Source organism: Aulonocara sp. 'chitande type north' Nkhata Bay, linkage group LG3 (genome assembly GCF_057382095.1).
Source record: "Aulonocara sp. 'chitande type north' Nkhata Bay isolate Kocher_YH1m ecotype deep benthic linkage group LG3, A_spYH_male_GT1.1, whole genome shotgun sequence".
NCBI lineage: Eukaryota > Metazoa > Chordata > Actinopteri > Cichliformes > Cichlidae > Aulonocara > Aulonocara sp. 'chitande type north' Nkhata Bay.
In genome coordinates this window covers 32,683,159-32,704,446 of record NC_141346.1, presented here as the reverse complement: position 1 = coordinate 32,704,446, position 21,288 = coordinate 32,683,159, and the positions used below count along the sequence as shown (strand labels likewise).

Sequence of the window (21,288 nt, the reverse complement as noted above, 5' to 3'; positions counted from 1 at the left end):
TTTTCCTATTTAATTAAGGAAGCAAAACTTACGGTTAGCAGTTTAAACAACTACAGCTTCTGTGCCGCCCAAATCTTTTTGACAATATCAAGCAAACTCCAAAGGAGGAGCTTTCGCTATTTTCAAACCACCAAGCAACCAATAGGAGTTTTAAGCATCGAGGCTTGTATTTTATTGACATTCATATGGTTGAAACACGCTTTTGATCTTGAATTTGTACGCTAGTGCATATACTCAACACACATATATACACACATACCATTTAATATTCAATATTTGTTTTAATTCAAAACATCTTTCTACTATAATACTGCTGGGGTAGCTGTGAATCAGGAAGTATACTGAACACCATGTTGCTCTTTGATCCCTTCATTGGAATATGAATGTGTATAACTATTAGAGAGAAAGCACTTAAGCAGAAGAATAATTTGTATGAATGGGTGTAAATGAGTAAATGAGGCATGTTGAATAAAGTGCTTTGAAAGTATGATAACCTGTATCCGGTTGTTCAGTGATGACGCGACGAATCCTACTTCCGGGTCTAAAGTAGTCTGCGTTTAATATGGCTTTTGTGTTGTTAACATGTTTAATGTTATGTATTTTCTTCTATTTGATCTCAAAAAGCTCCTAAAACAGTCAGTGATCACTGTTGACCTCCCTCGGCTTTTATTACCGCTAATCATTTATTTAAGCTCAGTTTTTAAAACCTTAGGATGTAACTACAGCCCAGCCCATGCAGCAGTATATGAATGACTAACCTCGTATTGTGGATGGATTATCTCAGTTGTTCTCCTGGCTGAAGTTTGGTCCTTTTACAGCATCCTGCCATGCGATTACATTTGTTCCTGACCACCGAGAACACTCACGTTAACTTTTATCGAGTGGAAAAAAAGTTAGCTTGTTTATATTATGCTAACATAGCTGTGTCGCTAGCGGTCACGTAGCACATCATTATATACCAGCTAGCCCAAGTTCAGTAACCCTACAAACGTCACTGCTGTTTAGTTTTCTGTCTTCATTTATGTTGGAAGTGATAAGAAAGCTGTACGTTTTAATTTGTTTCCAAAACCCCGCAGTCAGGGACATGCTATATTGTATTTAGATAGAAGCTAGCGAGCTAACATCCTGCTAACTTCTAACTCCGTTAAATGTCATAAATTCCGTTTTCATGGATGCCTGGATGTTAAACTCAATTGTTACACCTGGTAGAGCAGAACACTGATCATTTTATTAAAGATGAAAGACTTTAGACAGTTTTTCAACTCTCAGTAATGCCATAGTGATCGTTTGATATATGGACCCGCAGCGGAGTTTAGACCCAGACACTGCTAGTGACGTCAGACTGAACAACCGGATAAGAACCAGTCCATTTACCATAACAGATTAAGGCCAGTGTTATGCATTTATGTCATGTAGCTGAGCAAAGGATGCTGAGCACATTTATATTTCAACTTTAAGTGCTCAAATTTTGATGTGTTGGAAGGCAAACATGAAATCTAAACTTACAAATAAACTAAGCCATGAAAGAAAAGTAGAAAGAAAAGTAGAAGTGTTATTAAATAAGTAGAAACCTATAAATCTTTATTGCCTATGAATGATGTGTGGGTGGGCAAGCTGGAGGTAGTAGTGCTAAATATGTTAAGATTTAAACTGGGAGTTACCAGAATGGACAAGATTTGAAATAACTATGTCAGAGTGACAGCTCAGGATGGAGACTAGAGGCTAGGCTGAAATGGTTTGGACATGTGCAGAGGGGGGCAGTGGATATACTGGCCAAAGGATGTTGAAAATGGAGCTGCCAGGCACGAGAAAAAGAGGAAGACCACAGAGGAGATTAATGGATGGAGAGAAGGAGGAAATGCAGAGGACTGGTGTGACAGAGGAGCATGCTATTGATAGGGTGAGATGAATACAGATGATCTGTTGTGGTGACCCCTAAAGAAAGCTGCTGGAAAAAAAAGAGGAAGAAGATTGGTTTAGTTTTAGTACAAAAATAGTTTTAGTTTAAAACTCGACAGCTGTCTGAATTTGCATCGTGTGAGAGATAAGCTTTGAACTGACTGCATTATAGAGTCACTGACATTGTGTTCCACATAGTCTGGCCCGGTGCTCTTCAGGAATCTGTTTCTGTGTGTGGCACACCCAAAATGCATGGCCACTTTTGTGTTAATCATTTAATTTAATTTATTTAATTTGTTTATCAGTTATTTTCTGTGGCTATTAATATCCAAAATGACTTTGACAACATGACCAACCTAACCAGTGCATTATTTTGTCACATAAACTGTATAGAAGGTACAAAGAAATGGAGCAACACCCCAGGTGGAACTATTATTCCAAGACAGGTGCAACCCGGTTTCTTTAGGGGGATGGACTTCCGCCCACGAGTCAGATGCAATCTGAGAGGCAAACCGAGTGCACTGTCTTCATTGCTCCTGAACTTTACCTGTGTTTGCAGGTTGGTACCTGGTAAAGAAATACTACTACTGTTTGTACATAACAATGTTTTATCTCCATGTTAACTTGTGAAGAAGTAGAACAGTACCTGTAACACTTATGGGCACTGCCGCGCGGTCGACTCGCATCAGTGTGAGACAGCGGTGTCAGGCTGCGCAGGCCGCTAGCAGAAACGGCGCGGTAATGTTTTGTATTGTGGGTCGTTAGCGCCCAGAGCATTGTCTTGTAGGAAGGTCATTCATATCGATTTCTTTTCTTTTCATTATGAAGGTTGGTACTGCCGCACACTTTACTATTTTATATAAAGCTTATGATACAAAGATGTTTTATTGTTAAGTGTCATTGAGGTTTGAAAAGTATATAGCTGTTTAATATGTGAGTGTTAATGACATGTGAAGTAGAAAGAAGTTGTCCATGTTATGCAAAAGTGAATTTCATCCTCAGTGTGCTGTAAATGTGTGTCTAATTCTGCTCAATTTCAGTATTCAGAATCTGTACAGTCGTATATTGCTGTAAATTCATTGTAGATTACAGTGGCTTCCAACTACTTAAGTAAGAGCAGGTGTGTACTTTTGTTTTGCTTAGACTGAGCGATCGCATGAAGTACATGTAAAATAGTGGAACGTGTAGAGTGTGAATTCATTTATTTTTCTACTTGTGACTTTGGGGAAATGGACAGATATGGACACTGGGACTGAAAAAGTCATGCACACGTGGATATTGTTAATGCTGTTCATGTTTGTTGAAACTTGAATAAGAGATGCAATCTGAGAGGCAAACCGAGTGCACTGTCTTCATTGCTCCTGAACTTTACCTGTGTTTGCAGGGATTTCTTCTTTGTTATTGTGGCACCATTCCTGGGGCCCGTAACAAATTGTGGGGGCTCGTCCGGGATCCACTTCCTGTTGAGTCTTCTAAGGAAGAGGGTCCAGAGATACTAGAACCAGAAAGTCAACGTGAGATGGCATCGCTGTAGCCGAGACGACAGCTGGTGGGTGTCCACAAAGAGAAGTCAAGATCTGTACGAGGGTCTTCACTCCACCAACGGAACTGCACCTCTGTGTCTCATTAGTCGAAGCTCATCATGGCAGCAGCGCGCAAGGAGCTGGTTTGGAGCATCAAAAAGAACTTGTATAAGCTTTCAGGTGCAGAAGCCTATCAGCTCGCAAGGGACCTGGTCACAGACAGCCAGAGTAGTGAATTAGAGTCCACTGATGAAGAAGGTTGTGTGGATTGCATTATCAACTATATGCAGTCAGATGCTTTGTTAAATTCTGAGGATGAGGGAATGAGTCAGTTGCTGGTGCTAAATGATCTTGTATGCAGTATGGTTGAAAATCGTGGCCTATTGAACACTGCTAATGGGGTGGCGCAGCCACTGGAGTCACCAGTTGTTAGTGCTAAGACAGTCGAGCGCACTACAGTGACACATGCTACCTTAGGCCAGTTACCACCAGTTACTAACACTCAACAGCATACCACCCCCTTACTTTCCATCCCCAGAGAGCCTACAACATCACAGCAGACTGACTTTGGTGCACAGGCTCGCACCACCAATCTGAGTCCAACCCAGCCTAGAATCATAAATGATGAGCGGGGTGGAGAGCCATAGCATTTTAGAAATGCAAGTAACACACATCCTAGTGGGGCACACAGTATAGGTGACCCAGTAACACATGCAGCAATACCTCACCCCTCATCACATGTAACCACTGAGAGAATGGTTTCCTTAAAGGACCTCTCTTACCTCCAACGGAGGGAATTTAAGGTACATGGTGGCCAGATTGGGGACCACAATGCTGACATAACTTATAGCAGCATGTGTAAACAGATAGATGAAGGCATTAGAGAGGGTTTCACAGAGACTGAGGTTATCCGGGGTGTACTGAGAATTGTAAAGCCAGGTGTCTTCAAGGATATGCTCATCAACAAAGATGAAATCACTGTGAATGAACTCAAGGGCTTTCTCAGATCACACCTGGGTGAAAAGGCCAGCACTGAATTGTTCCAAGAGCTTATGTGTGCAAGACAGAGTGAACAAGAAACCCCACAACAGTTCTTGTACCGCATGATTGGACTCAAACAGAAGATCCTGTTCCAATCAAAACAGGTCAGTACAGACATTCGTTATGAACCCAAAACTATTCAGGAAGTCTTTCTTCACAGTATCCACCAAGGCCTGGGCACAAAACATACTGACATCAGACAGCAACTAAGGCCACTCCTTTCAAACAGCAACGTCACTGATGAGGAGATTCTCAGACAGGTTATGAAGATGATTAGCGATGAAAATGAACACCAGCGTAGGTTAGGTCATTCCCCCCTGTCAAAAAACAACACATACACATAGTGTCCAGGTGGAAGGAGGGGATGTGAGTGCAAACAGTGGGGATAATGATGCGATCCAACAGCTTAGTGCACAAGTAGAGGCTTTGACTAACATGGTTGCGACTTTAATGGGCCAACAAGTGGCAGCTATTCATACAACCCAATCAAAGACTGCACCTTTCCAAACGCCAGGCCAGGACCAATTCCATGGCACCCAACCTCTTGTTAACCAGGCACTCACTCCTCCACCAAGTCAACCTTCAGCTGCAAGGAGAGGTAAAATACCCAGCTGCACCAAATGTATGCAGCAAGGCTCAGAAAACTGTAATCACTGCTTTGTGTGTGGGGATGCCGGGCATAGGGCAATTGGCTGTTTAAAACGAACCAACCAGCCGGGAAACTGGAGCCGGTCTCTGTTGAGGGACAGACAGAGACCATCCCAAATCCCCAGTCCCACTCAGTAATGCCCACTAGCAAACTGAGACGTCTGAAGGGAAAGGGAAAAAAACGCTGCAAAGAAGAAAGCCAGCCCTCCCCACTGAAAAGCCAAGCAGTTACTGACAGTACAGCCCGAACAGTGCCATTGATTGGTAAAAAGAGCCTACTAAATTGTTTTGTCAACGGCTATGCTGTGACAGTACTATTTGATACTGGCTCACAAGTGAGCATCATTGATAGATCCTGGAAGGAGACGTTCATTCCCCAATATGCAGTGAGGCCCTTACAAGAACTTCTTGATCCTGGGGAAAGCCTTGACCTGTGTGCAGCAAATGGACAGCCAATCCCATATGATGGGTGGGTGGAGCTAACAGTTAATCTCCCGGGGAACACCGATCCCAACCTTACAATGGAAGTACCCTTCCTAATCAGCCAGCTCCCCCTCCCCCAGCCACTACTGGGAGCCAATGTCCTCCAAGGGATGATTAATAGTCATAAGTGTGATGCAGATGCACACACTATGATCCTCAGCCTTCTCCGCAAAGCCCTAGGAGTGGAGGAAGAACAGGCAAGAGCCATGGTCAACTTTATCAATCTGCAGAAAGAGTCAAACCACAGTATAACCACCATTAGGGTAGGGAAGGAAAATGTTTATGTTCCACCTGGTAAAACGGTAAATGTGCGATGTAAAGTACCATCTACCTTTGACATTTCCAACCCTGTTGTCCTGTATGAGCCACTAGAGGATAGTGCCACGCTAGAGCAGCTGAGTGTGGGGGAAGGATTGTTGGAAATCAGTAACACCAAACAACCATTTGTTAGTGCCAATTTCCAACCACACAAACCAAGTAATCACTCTGCCAAAGAGGTCCCAACTTGGCTCCATCCAACATGTTGCCAAAGTTCTGGAGCCAGGCGAACAGGACGTTGGAGATGGGGGTCCAACACAAGCTTGTGTATTGAAGGCTGAAGTTAATGTGGCCTCTCCTGGCACTCCCCCTGCTGACCTGTGGCGACCACCGGTTGACCTCAGTCACCTTAGTTCAGAACAGCAGAGAATAGTCGAGAAAATGTTGAATGAGGAATCAGCTGCTTTTGCACGGGACGGCAGTGACATTGGATATATACCCTCTCTCCAAATGTCAGTTAGACTCAAAGATGACACCCCAGTCCAAAAGGCTTATGCGTCAGTCCCAAAGCCATTGTACAGGGAGGTTAAAGAATATATACAGGAGCTGCTTGTGAAGGGGTGGATTGTAAAATCACACTCGCCATATGCTGCCCCTATTGTTTGTGTGAGAAAGAAAGACGGATCATTGCGCCTGTGCATTGATTACCGGCTTCTCAACAAAAAGACTGTGCCAGATCGGCACCCCCTCCCCCGCATACAGGACCTGATTGACTCACTCGGAGGCTACAGGTGGTTTTCCATCCTAGATCAGGGAAAGGCTTACCACCAAGGCTTTATCGCGGAGGGGTCCAGGCACCTGACTGCATTCACCACCCCATGGGGCTTATATGAGTGGGTCAGGATCCCGTTTGGCCTTTCTAATGCACCAGCAGCCTTCCAAAGAAGCATGGAGGAAATGTTGGACACACTCAGGGATGAGTGTTGCATCCCTTATCTGGATGATGTGCTATGTTTCTCCAGGTCCTTTGAGGAACATGTTGAGGTCTTGCGGCGTGTACTTCAAGCTCTGCAACGCCATGGAGTTAAGCTCCGCCCTGAGAAATGTGAGCTACTTCGCAAAGAGGTCAGGTATGTAGGCCGCCTGGTGTCGGCAGATGGAGTGAGGATAGACCCAAAGGACCTAGAGGCAGTACAGGCGCTAAAGCAAAAAGCCCCTCAAACAGTCGGTGATGTCAGGCGGCTACTGGGTTTTCTGAGCTACTACCGGGCTTATGTGCAGGACTTCTCCCGCATAGCCAGGCCGCTTTATGAATTGCTCAAGACAAACCCCAGCCCACCTCTAACTAACCTTGTAAGAGAAAAGGGGAAGGGGCCGCAGTTATCTTCACGGACTCCAGTAGAGTGGGGCAGCCAACACCAACAGATTCTTGAGCGTCTCATAGACATTCTAACAAGCCCACCAGTGCTAGCCTACCCAGACTTTGATCACCCTTTCATACTGCACACAGACGCGTCCCAACAGGGCCTGGGGGCGGTCCTGTACCAGAAACAAGATGATAAGATGAGGGTGATAGGTTATGGGTCACGCACACTGACCCCAGCAGAACAGAATTACCACCTCCATAGTGGGAAACTGGAGTTTCTGGCCTTGAAATGGGCAGTATGTGAAAAATTTGTCGACTACCTGTACTATGCGCCCCATTTCACGGTCTTCACGGACAACAACCCCCTGACCTACATTATGAGCACAGCCAAGCTCAATGCTGTGGGTCATCGCTGGGTGGGGCAGCTTGCCGATTTCCATTTTGAAATCAGGTATCGGCCAGGCAAACAGAACATTGATGCAGACACGCTTTCGCGCTGTCCACTTGATATCAGTGTTTTTATGGATCAGTGCTCAGAAAGACTACCAGAAGAGGCAGTGTGTGCCACCTGGGAGGGAACTAGGACTGCAGAAAAAGGGGATGTAGCATGGGTGGCAGCCCTCAACATAACATCACAACACCAGACACATGCAGACACTGGAACATTTCCAGTCATCAGCTGCAAAGAGCTCTCAGATGAGCAGCGGAAAGATCCTGTTATCAGCAAAATGTTAGAGTTAAAGGAGAATAACAGAGATCTAACTGATGAGGTTCGTAGAACATTGGACAAGTCCACAAGGAAATTGTCACGAGAATGGAGTAGGCTGCAGGTGGAAAATGGCTTACTCTATAGGAAGACTCCCAGCCGAAAGCAGTTAGTCCTGCCTGCCATCTACAAACAAACTGTCCTCTCACACCTCCATGACAACATGGGACATGTTGGTGTGGAAAGAGTCCTTAGCCTAGTAAGAGATCGCTTTTATTGGCCCTTTATGAAGAGAGAGGTTGAGGAATATATCACCAGACGATGTCGTTGCATTAAGCAAAAAAAGCCAGCCTTACCTGACAGGGCACCTATGGGGAGCCTTACATCGAGCTCGCCCCTAGAGCTCGTATGCATTGACTTTCTGCACCTTGAGACCAGCCGGGGTGGGTACGAATACATACTGGTTGTAGTCGACCACTTCACCAGATTCGCACAAGCATACCCCACTAAAAACAAGGCTGGAAAGACAGCTGCAGAGCGAATCTTCGGTGACTTCATCCTACGGTTTGGCTATCCAGCTAAGCTTCACCATGATCAGGGCCGGGAGTTTGAGAATGAGTTGTTTAGGGCTCTCAGACAACTGGCCGGTGTAAACCATTCTAGGACTTCCCCATACCATCCACAGGGCAACCCTGCAGAGAGGTTCAATCGGACTCTGCTACAAATGCTCAGGACGTTGGGCGAGAAAGAGAGAGAGAACTGGAAAGATCACCTGTCTCACGTTGTGCACGCATACAACTGCACCAAACATGAGTCCACTGGGTTTTCTCCATATTACCTCCTTTATGGTCGCCATCCACGTCTCCCCGTCGATCTCCTCTTTGGGTTGGTAGCTGAGGACGAGGCCGACACTCCAAGTGGATATGCAAAACGATGGAAAGAGAAAATGATCGAAGCGTACAAGATAGCCAGCACGAACAGCCAACATTCGAGTGCCAAAGGCAAGCACTATTATGACAAACGGAACAGGGGTGTAACCCTACAACCAGGTGACAGGGTTCTTGTTCGCAACGTTGCAGAAAGGGGAGGTCCATGCAAACTGAAACCCTATTGGGAGAAAACTATCTACATTGTCAGAGAGCAGGTTGGTGACAACCCAGTTTATAAGGTCAGCCCTGAAAACAGAGGTCACCATACTCGCACCCTCCACAGAAATTTGTTGCTTCAAGTTAATGATCTACCAGCAGACATTACAGATGATCGCATGCCTGATAGACCACCAAGGGCAAAAGGAAAGTCAAATCAGCCACGGGAAACGGTCGACCAAATAGAGGCTGGTGATGTAAGTGGATCTGAAACGGATGAGGAGGCACCTTGTTACTGGCTGCGGGTACCCAGAGAATCATTAAGGACCAATCGGGACATTCCTAATCAGGTCCCAGTGAGCGGGTCATTGGTTAGTCCTGAGACACCTGGTGACATGCAGGGTGGCGATGTTCCTATGGGATCAGAGTTTGACCGAGTGAGTGTAGGAGAGATGGAGCAGGAGAGAGAGAATGACATTTCGCCCCCTGTGGAGGAACCAGAGTTTGGCGAAGAGCAGCTGGCGCCCCAGACCAATGACTCCAGTGAAAACACTCAAGGGTCTCAACCTGGACCTCAGCCCGTACTAAGGAGATCTACAAGGCAGAGGAGACCTGGCCAGATACTGACCTATTCTTCCCTTGGCCAGCCAACGTATCAGCCACGTCTTGCTGTTAGTTCTGTGGGTGTAGAGCCAGTGTTCTATATGCACCAGTGTCCACAATCGTACTGGCATTCAGTCCAACCCATCCATATTATGCCTGGTGTACACTCCGCTGTCACTTACCCGATCTGCTGCTGAGTTTAAGACAAGCATAGGACCTTGGGTACATATAGTGTTGGGTATTCAGAAAATGTAGAAAATCATTGCACACCCATATGTATTTGTAATTTGTGAGTATATTGAGTGAAGAGTTAAAGTTTGATTCAGAGTTAATGGAAGTTTACACTGTTAATTGCAAGTGTCGGGAGCCACTTTTGGTTTGTAGGGGAGTGTGTGGCACACCCAAAATGCATGGCCACTTTTGTGTTAATCATTTAATTTAATTTAATTTATTTAATTTGTTTATCAGTTATTTTCTGTGGCTATTAATATCCAAAATGACTTTGACAACATGACCAACCTAACCAGTGCATTATTTTGTCACATAAACTGTATAGAAGGTACAAAGAAATGGAGCAACACCCCAGGTGGAACTATTATTCCAAGACAGGTGCAACCCGGTTGCTTTAGGGGGATGGACTTCCGCCCACGAGTCAGATGCAATCTGAGAGGCAAACCGAGTGCACTGTCTTCATTGCTCCTGAACTTTACCTGTGTTTGCAGGTTTGTACCTGGTAAAGAAATACTACTACTGTTTGTACATAACAATGTTTTATCTCCATGTTAACTTGTGAAGAAGTAGAACAGTACCTGTAACACTTATGGGCACTGCCGCGCGGTCGACTCGCATCAGTGTGAGACAGCGGTGTCAGGCTGCGCAGGCCGCTAGCAGAAACGGCGCGGTAATGTTTTGTATTGTGGGTCGTTAGCGCCCAGAGCATTGTCTTGTAGGAAGGTCATTCATATCGATTTCTTTTCTTTTCATTATGAAGGTTGGTACTCCCGCACACTTTACTATTTTATATAAAGCTTATGATACAAAGATGTTTTATTGTTAAGTGTCATTGAGGTTTGAAAAGTATATAGCTGTTTAATATGTGAGTGTTAATGACATGTGAAGTAGAAAGAAGTTGTCCATGTTATGCAAAAGTGAATTTCATCCTCAGTGTGCTGTAAATGTGTGTCTAATTCTGCTCAATTTCAGTATTCAGAATCTGTACAGTCGTATATTGCTGTAAATTCATTGTAGATTACAGTGGCTTCCAACTACTTAAGTAAGAGCAGGTGTGTACTTTTGTTTTGCTTAGACTGAGCGATCGCATGAAGTACATGTAAAATAGTGGAACGTGTAGAGTGTGAATTCATTTATTTTTCTACTTGTGACTTTGGGGAAATGGACAGATATGGACACTGGGACTGAAAAAGTCATGCACACGTGGATATTGTTAATGCTGTTCATGTTTGTTGAAACTTGAATAAGAGATGCAATCTGAGAGGCAAACCGAGTGCACTGTCTTCATTGCTCCTGAACTTTACCTGTGTTTGCAGGGATTTCTTCTTTGTTATTGTGGCACCATTCCTGGGGCCCGTAACATGTGGTTTAAAAGATGCTCACAGACAAACATGAACTTGTTCAGAAACATTGTGCAAAATTGTGACATTTCTGTATCTAACTAAAACTGGTTGTGTAACACTAACAGGTTTTGGCAGCTCATAGCTACACAGCAGTCCTATAAATGTTCTTTTCCCGGCTTATATTTTTCAGGTTTTCAGATTTTTTGTGTGTCAGACACCTCTGGCATTTGTATGATTTTTAAAATGGGCAGCCACACAAGATCGAAACGACCCTTTAAATTTATTTAAATCATCGTGTTGAGCAATGACCTCACTGACGCAGAGAAAAGTATTTCCTGGATTGGAGGGGAAAGAGCACAGAGGGCCTTCTCGGGCTCACAACACAGCGTTACTGCAGTAACAGCATGGGTAATAGAGTCACAGGACTGTGGATTAAATGGGTTCAGGATGGACAGTGGGAGTAGCTGGCAGCTAACATCCACCCACACGCCAGGAGTTGGGAGGGTGTCATCTATGATTCTTTTCTGAATAATGGGAATTGAGGCCATAAAGTGTATCTAAGAGAACAAAATAAACTCATTTCTAACCAGGGGACCTCAGCCTCAGCCACGTCATCCTCAAATCCACCCTCTGATCACATCATTACATATCTCCGGACACCCTCATCACCACCAAACTGAACAAACATTCCTCGGTTTTCATTTCAACGCCAAAGCCAAGCACACAAGAGAGCAGATTCAACAAAATTTTTAAAAAGGCCAAACAAGTCCCTCGGCTTCACCCGTTTAAACATTTCCCCCCATGCTTTCAGTTTATTTGAACAGGACACACTAAAGCAGCTACAAGACCTGCAGTTCAAACATGGAATTTGGTGTCTAATGAAGTCAACAGAGAGATATCATCTCACGACACAGTTTTTATTTCATCTCCTCTCCATGCTGTCCTCCTTCCAAGACGAAAAGTCTTCCAGATTGCTTCCATCGGAGCTTGGAGGAGTAGTTTGTATGATTCTGAGGATTTGGTTAGAGCTGCAAAGAAAAGAGTGGAGTTTCAATGTTAAATTCAGGGTCATGGAGGTAGTATATCACGTAATATTATTCAAAAGTGATCAGACTGTGGGCTCAGTTCCAGTGGTTGGATGTACAAATTCAGGCACTTGGACCCTCTTTTTATGATTTGTCATGTTCTTTCTATGCAATGGAAAATATTGCAGTGCTTATTGCTCATTAAAAAATGGATGGTTTCCTCACGTCTCCAACTAATATTTATCATATACACAACACATTTATTAGACTACCCCCCAATGTAATGTTCATACATTAAAAATTAACAGCATTTATATGTTTCTCTAATAGGTAATTCACCAGTATGTGCAAGCTATTTAATCAAAGTGATATTTTTAAGGCTAAAGTGTCTGGATTTTTACTTGTTACAGATTAGCTTCACATAAAGGCTCTGAATTTTTCCATCACCAGTAAAATCATCTGTGTCTTTTATCTGCTGTTTGCCCAGACCAGGGGTGCCCAATCCCGGTCCTCGAGAGCTACCGTCCTGCAGCTTTTAGATGCATCCTTGTTCCCACACACCAGAATGAATGGCTTGTTATCAGGCCTTTGCCAAACATGATGGCATGCTGAAGAGGTAATCAAACCATTTGATTCAGCTGTGTTGGAGTAGGGATGCATCTAAAAGCTGCAGGATAGTAGCTCTTGAGGACTGGGATTGGGCAGCCCTGGCCCAGACTTTTCCTTATCTTCTTTTTTCAAGGTAGATGTAAGTCAGGCGGTCGAGAAGCTAGCTTATCAATCAGAAGGTTGGTGGATCAATTTCTGACTCCTTTAGTGCACATGCTAAAGCATCCTTGGGCAAGATGCTGAACCCTAAGTTGCCCTGATGCATCCACCGCAGTGTGTCCATGTTAGAAAGCACTCAGACATAGATTGTATAGTATTGTGTGATTGGGTGAATAACACTTGTAGTAAAAACTGCTTTGAGTGTTTTAGAACTAGTCCACTTACGTCTATAAGACCAAAAGTGCTGTTGTAACCACAGCCATTGCTCCCTTTGAGGCCATTGAAAAGAATGCAGGCACTTTTGTTTTGGCTACACGTTTCAGACCCATCTATAATTATTAATAAAGGTTTTTATTTATTTTTTTAAACAAAGGTTTAAGCAAAGTCATCAACATTTGTAAGCATTGTAAACAAAAGATTAAAAAAAAGGTATTGCAGCAATGTAATGTGTTTTCTGAACATGCGACTGTGTAAACCTTCTAGACAAAGCACAAAATAAATACAAGCCTGCAAATGAGCACAACATGGTGAGTTTTCCTTTCATACATAAAATTGTTTGACCATTGCGGTGCACCAAACTGTAAATAAGAGTACTGTATTTTTAAAAGAGTAAATGGTGAGCATCTGGAATGCTTTACCTCCTTCATAACCTCTCCTCCTCTGCCCTTCATCTGATCCTCTTCTGTTTTAACTCATGAACAAAGGAAGACGATTAAGCTGACAGAACCGTTTTATATCAGACCCAAATAGGTTCATCTAATGCCCATGAATGTGTCATTTTTTGTTGTGTCAGTGAGTTATATTTATGCACAATGGCTGATCATCTCTCTCTCTCTCTCTCACTCTCTCTCTCTCACACACACACACACACACACACACACACACACACACACACAGGAAGTGAGTAAAACTTCTGAACTTCTTTGTCAAACCACTTCCTTGTACACTCATTTGCACTGGCTGCATTAAAGCGTCAACTGTCACTCTTCTCCCAGCTGGTAAGTTTCTCTAAATGTAGGCAGTTTAAGTTGCCTGATATTTACTGCATCTTGTTTATTTTTATTTTTATACAGTTCTGTAGTACGTAACTTTTGAGGCATGTAACTTTTACTTTTAATCGTATCCAAATGGCCTTCAAGATTCCTCCTGAGTCTTGCCATATACCTTTAAAAATCAGAAGCTGGCCATTTTGAGCTGCCGTACTTCATACATTGTACACTGTGAGTTGATTCTGGTTCTGTTTGGGCAGAAGTCTAGTTGCATGAGTAAATTTGTAAATCCTTATTTGTACGGATGTTCTTGAGCTTTCAAAGACTCAACCTAATTCAAGATAGGTTGAGACAAGATACAAAGCAAAAGAAAAAACTTTGGATTGTAACACTGAAACTGGAAGAGGAAGAAATAAAGGTTAAACAGAAGGTCATTGTAGGCATCGGCTCTTTTTTTTAACCAGTAATTTGCATCTCTGACCTGCCTTTGTGCTGTTAGCGTGGGCGCTAGAGAGAGTAGGCGAGGTGTGTTAGTGTAATCAAATTAGGGACTCACAGGATTGTGTAACACAGCAATCACAGGCCCAAATGTTCCTGTCTCCATGTGGAGGTCCAAGTCATATTGCCAAGAGAAAAACATTTTTTGTTTTAGCTGCAATTTACTCCACATCTGCACTTCATTCCCAGTCTCAACCTCATCTTTGGGCTCTGTCCATTTTGAACAGAGGATGGTGGTCAAATTAATGGGTAATGACAGGATAATGGTGTGACACACCATATTAAATGTGCAACATGTATGCCAGTAAAGTAAAAATCATTTTACATTGTGGCTACATGAGGAAAACAATGGGAAGGAGAAAATTATTGTTTTTAATTTATATTTACATTCAAGAGGTAAACGATCCTCTAAAAGCTGCAACTGAACCAGCCAGCCTAGAAGGCCAATAATGCCAATTCTGACATTCACAGCCAGATTCAGAGACCGTAAGCTAATAATAACACAATAACTGTGATGAAACTAAAGTTAAGGAAGTCGTTCACGGTACTAATTTTAGTTCCACATTTCTGACTCATTATTACAATTCAACTAGAACCGAGGATTGGTTCAAAATTCTTATTTTTATTAGTTTAGAAAATACAGTTTTATGCCATTAATGCATTTCTGTACTAGCAAAGTAAAGCTGTGTTGAGAGGAGTAACTATATCGTTAGCCCCCTCTCTTTATTTTTGTCTTCCATCTTGCCTAATCTGTTTTGTAGTTCCTCATTCAGAAAGCAAACTAAAACAACAACAAAGTCTCTGCCAAAAAACACCAGAATTGGTACTTCGTGAGGAATGGTTGCAAGGTATTATTTTCAGTAGTTTAGATGAGAACATTTGATTGCAATTATGTTAGCAAGTGCTAACAAATTCAGTAACACACTGTGGGCTTTGCGAGCGAGAAGACATACTTAAAATACAGGTCTATAGATCTGTTGGTTACCATCTGAAAACAACCATTTGAAAAAAAGAAATAAGTATTCAACAGGTCTGTAAACACTTGCAAACTATTCCCAAAGCTGTAGTTAAACAGTAAAAAGTAAGACATGAACCAGAAACTTTTCATATTTTGAAATGTGATTGTTACACTGGTAAGGCACAAATGTTATTTTCAAGGTGAATGTTCATCATGTCTGGTTTCCATTGCGCTTTTTCAAGTTTCAGTACAGCTCACAGAGCTAGTTTCCAAGTCTGTCTTGTGTTTGCAGAAAAGTCATCTTACGTGTAAACTGCAGAAACTTTCGAGCTACCAAAGCAAACAAAAGCAGGTGTCAAGTGCAGCACCCTCTTTACAGTCGATGTCATCCAGAGACTCCCATTAACAATTTGCCAACTGAGATTACACATTTTCCCATAGCAACCATAGGTTGCCACAGACTTACGAACCAGTCTCCAGGCCTACAACTGAGACCTTAAATAAGCTCATCTCATCTGCTTTCTAATCCCAATAAACAACCAAATTAACACAGAGCAAGGACTGATAGAAGATATTATTTTCAGCGGCTATAACTGCTGTTTGAAGGTATTAATGTCTTTGTAATCTAGTTAGATCAAGCTATACCGAAAGCAGTTTAATCTGCTTTGTAATTTCTGAGTCAAAAGGAATACTTAGCAACTATCCATCCATCCATCCATCCATTTGCTTCCGCTTATCCTTTTCAGGGTTGCGCGGGATGCTGGAGCCTATCCCAGCTGTCATAGGGCGAGAGGCGGGGTACACCCTGGACAGGTCGCCAGTCTGTCGCAGGGCAACTAGGAAGTATTAAAATAAGATGCATTTTAAATAAGTGTCTTTTTATCTTTCTATGCCAGCCTAAACATACCTTGAAACACAACCTAACTAGTACTCAGTGATAAGTAGTTAAAAGGTGTTATCCCCCCAGTATTTTAGATGAAATAATTTGATGGAAGTAATTAATTAGTCAGCCAAAGTTACACTAATACTAATAAAGCACAGGGAGCAATTCGCACATCTCACATCCCTTTGAAGCTCACAGGTTGTTGTTAGTGGTCATTTCAAGCTTCACTTCAGTTCAGTGTATTTACTGTCCAATCATAGGCCAGTCACCAGTGTCCTATGCTCCTGTTGGTAATTGCTTCAATCGCTCGTCTTGAAGTTAAAAAAGTGTATCTCCACCTACTTCACATTGTCAGCAGTTTTTTTCACCCATAAGTACTGAAATTCATTGACTTTCTCTGGTGTCTGGTCACAACATTGCTGTGGTTGCTCCCTATATGGATGCAGCTTAACGCCTATTAAGTTAACCAGAATTTCACACCATGTGGTCATAGGCCTACTACACTAAGTGACACACTGTGGTGACACACATCTCACAATGTGTCACATTGTTTTTGTAGTTTCTGAGTCAAGAAGCATACTAATAGTAAGGTATGTTTAAAATAAGATGTAACTTTAACAATAAGGGCAAATCCCATTACACAAGCCTGTTTGTGCTCTCAAATGTCATGAGTAATGTTTATGTAAAAGGCCACATTTTGCCAAGAATTACATCAGAAGATCAATAGCTCATCTGCTCGCAGCCAGACAAATAAGAAAGAAAAACATTCCCCTATAACCCCCATAAAAAATAAAACATGCTGTTCTTAATTGTCATATTTTGAGAGATTTAAACAAATAACACATAAAGTTAATGATAAGCTTTAGAGATGGTGCCAGGCAGACTTTTATTACCACCACAGTGTTTGGATGTTGTTGGTAATTATCTTCTCATTGAACTCTCAAAAAGAGGAAATAAAGAAAGGCTTAGTGTCTTTTACAATATTAAACTATTAATTTAACATAAGAGGAAATAGTAAAACAAAACAGGCTGCCTGAAATTTATTCAATCTGACTCTTTAGAACAGTGGCAGCTGTAGGACATTTTATGCTATTTAATGTCAATAATGCACACTCGGAGCCTCGAAATGAAGCTGGACTTGAAAAACAAAGACCTTCTAGAAAATTATTACGCCTGTCAAAAGCTATCATCATTTGCTCTCCGGGTAACAAACCTTTCTCCATTTCTGTACAAATTGTGCATCAGCTGTCGGGCGAGTTGGTGCTACTTGAGACCAACAGAGTGTTTCGTGCTAATCTAATAGCAAACCGAACTTCCTGGTTGTCACATCCTGGCTGGCTGACAGCTCATATGGTGACAGGCTGTGGTTGAGGCCTTAATCTTACTTTCCATCTCATTCTGCAAGGGGACTTCCTCTATTATTTCTGTCTCGTTATTCTTTCTCTATGCTCTCCTTGCTAGACTTTCTTGTTTGATTTTTCTTGTACTTGTAGCATTCTTGTAATCTCATTTTATTTCTTGTCTAATCTGAAACAGCTGAGGGATAAGAAAAATGTTTCTTTGGGGGATGAAAGGAGAAAGCATACACCAAGGGAAATATTGACATCGTACTTAGCTTACACTGAGCACGCTGGCAAGTAATATTCAAATAAAAGTGCAAAAATAAACTAATTTTCCAAACAAGCAGTCCAAACCAGAGGTTATTTTTCTTTGCTTTCCATTACCTTCTGTAGCTGAAAAGAAGCTGCAGGAAAATCAATATCCCCTGCACTTTCACGGAGATTATTGTTTTTATCCACACAGGATCCAATGAAGACAGAAAGTGCAGATTCGAGGATGCCAGAGCCCCCTCCACAAGACCCTGGTATTCCTGAAGGCCTCAAAACAAGCCCCCTAAACACAGAGGCTCTCGGGGAGTTTGCCCAAAACATGTCAGAGCACATACTTCGATCAGTTTTTAGCCAAAAGGAAACAGTAGAACCTGAGGAGTCCATTTATAACCAAGAGCACGAAATGCTAGCTGAGGCGCTAGCATCCGCAGTGATTGAGATCGCTCTGAGTGAAGTGTGTAGAGGAAGAAACTTAAAGGACCACATGGAGGGTGCTGAAATAGAGATGGAGAACAACAAGGGTGAACACCAGTGTTTTGAGGATAAATCTAGAAGAGACCAAGAACACCAGACTTCTACCCAGCCTTGCCATCCACCTCTATCCCAGTCAGGGCTTCCCGCTGTGGGATCCCTCGACTACCCCGACGCCCCACCGACCACGCCTCTTCTCCCAGAGCTGGAGAGGAGCAGAAGCAGCTTCGCCCGTAAGCTAAAAGGAGGCCTGGCAAAGGTTTTCCTACCCTCGCCTCCTCCACCAACGCCAAAGGACAAGGAGGACAACGGAGACGCTTTGATCAGCGACCCTCATGTGGAACTGATGGAGCATCTCATGCAGTCGCTGTCTACAGATGATTTGGGGAGAGGCAATTTCGAAGTAGCACCTCTGCATGAACCAACTATAGAGACTTTTGCACAGGCTCTGTCATGTGATATTACTAAGTGGGTTCTGGCTGCCAAAAAAAGAGAACAGATGTCACATGACAGTGATCTCAACCTACTGGCCCAACAGCTGGCTGAAACCATTATCACGTCCTCCATTGATGAAGCTAAAGTGCTTATCTAGGATTTAAAGTGATTCATGGAGTCAGGTATGATGAATAGCCTATATATATGCACACACAAGCTCAGTCCATGGACTATATATACATAAAAGGTGGACATAGCCACCATAACACAATCAGTTTAATTGTCTTTTGTAGCTATCTTAGTGTTTTTAAGTCAGACACGAAAAGTGAACCACTTATTGGTTAACAGCTTATGAGTAACAAGTCATTAACCAATTAGCATTTCCTGGTTTATCCACCTTTCTGACTCAAATAATGATGACAAATTTACAAAGGAATTTCATACTCTGTACACTATGATGTAAAACTAGCAACTGAGCCTCAAAAAGTTACCAGGTATTCAGTGACATCAGAGAGTATGGAAGTACATCTATAATAGCAGAAGGCTTTTTAGAAACCTGAGTAATCGCCCCCTGTTGGGCATCAGAAAGAATGCAGGTAAAAGCAAGATAGATAGACTATCTCTAGCATATACTTCTGTCCTACTCCACATACTCCTTCGCTACACGATGACATGACAAAACATTCTGTTCTGCAGCACAGGGAGAGAAGATGCCTGCCACTTTGAGTTCTCTAAGCCACTAAAACACTGTGGATTGTGGACTATCTTTAGAGTTGGTCTATATATACCCTTTCTGTGCAGCTTTTGACTACAATCCTCAGCAAGTCCATAGTCCTACCCATTACCAAGCCAGTACTTCTCTGTTGGTCACTCTGTAGACTTAGAAGCTAAATCTATCATTTATATATAGTCTGTGGGGTCTGTTACTGTTATTTCCTCTAAAGTAGGCAATACACATTATCTTACTCCAAGATTTGGGAATTTCATTTGTTACAGGAGTTAATATGATTCATTTGCATTTAATTGTAATATTATATTAATGCTATTTATTAATGATAACATATTATTATGAGTTCAACTGTGTATTCGTTTGTGTTTCTTGTTCAGAAATGAACTTGTCATTGAGGTTAAGTGGCATTTCTGCATCCTGAAAACTGCTGGATGATAAGTAACTGTTACATTTCATGATGGATTAAAGTACACTGGATCTGACTTTTATTTCTTTCTTACAAAACAATACTTGGCTCCAAAAGCAATAACCACATTTGTCCTTCGGATGGCAGCACAGTAAAGAAATTTCAGCATTTTTCAGCATGAGCTCAGCAGTGCTGACCTACTTGGGACATGACAACAACTGGAATTAATTTTGTTTTCCATTTAGGAAATCATTTACTTTTAAATGGTGGTCACCTGTCAGTAAAATTGTTTTGTTTTGTTTGATTTTGCTTCTATGGTCAGGTCCTGCCAAAAGGGAAAGCCCTGCTAAATATAATGCAGAGTACAACGACTTGCAGACTGCTATATCTGTAACAGAAGATGAAACTGGACAGCAGATGTTCTGTAGATGAACTTGTATCACACTGGATTATAATCAGACATAACATTGGCAAATTGTTTGGTTAGTTTTCTTTGTAATCACCCTCAAAATCTTTATGTATCCAGCATGACTCATTCAGCCCGTACACTGAGCAACGATACTGGCATTTTGGACAAATTTGTGTTCTGGCTCAAAGAAAGCTCGTTTTCATACTCACTTCGTCCTTGATGTCAGACCTTGGAAGAACAAAAAGAAAAAAGAAAAAAAAACAGGGCGCCACAGGTCTTAACCAAACACTGATGCAATCCTGGAATCGAATAAAAACTCTGTTTTCTTTTTAAATCAGTAACTACTTAAACACAGTTGGAGATTGACAAATTTACTGCAAGAAAATCTTTGCTGAACTTTTAAAGTGCTGTTTTGAATAAAGAGTCTCATTGTTCCTCTTAGTCACCGCTGTTTGAGTTCACACACTTTTTTGGTTCAAGAAACTAGGTAAGTGGGACACACAAACAGACTCAGACCCCCTTCCGCCCTCCCTTTTATTTTGCACAAACACAAAACACACACACAAAAGCCCCACCATACAATAAACAACCCAAACATGTGCAGATGATATGAAGCATATTTCTCTCTTTCCACTAAAAGAACCCCAATTAGGTCTGTATGTTAATACTTACAGACTTGTCTGGATGAGGTATAAACATATTAACAAAGAGTTCGAGCACAAATTACTAACATACAGCAGACATAAGACTTAGTGCTTTTATCATTTTCAGTCAACACTAGTAAGAAGGCAGTCATTCGCTTCTGTGACGATGGAAATATTTGAAAACCAGTACGTCTTCATTCCTGGCAAGTCATAGTCTGCCCTTATTTTCAAATACAATGCCCTCTCTCAGACATGCACGAGGTGTCCTTTTTCCAT

The 21,288-nt window shown here is 42.3% G+C and overlaps 1 protein-coding gene across 1 annotated transcript; it reads left to right on the top strand.

Annotated features, from left to right (window-relative positions):
- The first annotated feature begins 13,950 nt into the window (after positions 1-13,950).
- On the top strand, positions 13,951-20,868 carry LOC147335227 (uncharacterized). Its single transcript, XM_086287466.1, has 2 exons — positions 13,951-13,977; positions 18,111-20,868. Exon 2 carries the CDS (start codon positions 18,117-18,119, stop codon positions 18,978-18,980), a length of 864 nt encoding a protein of 287 aa, XP_086143592.1. The 5' UTR covers positions 13,951-13,977; positions 18,111-18,116; the 3' UTR covers positions 18,981-20,868.
- The last annotated feature ends 420 nt before the right edge of the window (positions 20,869-21,288 follow it).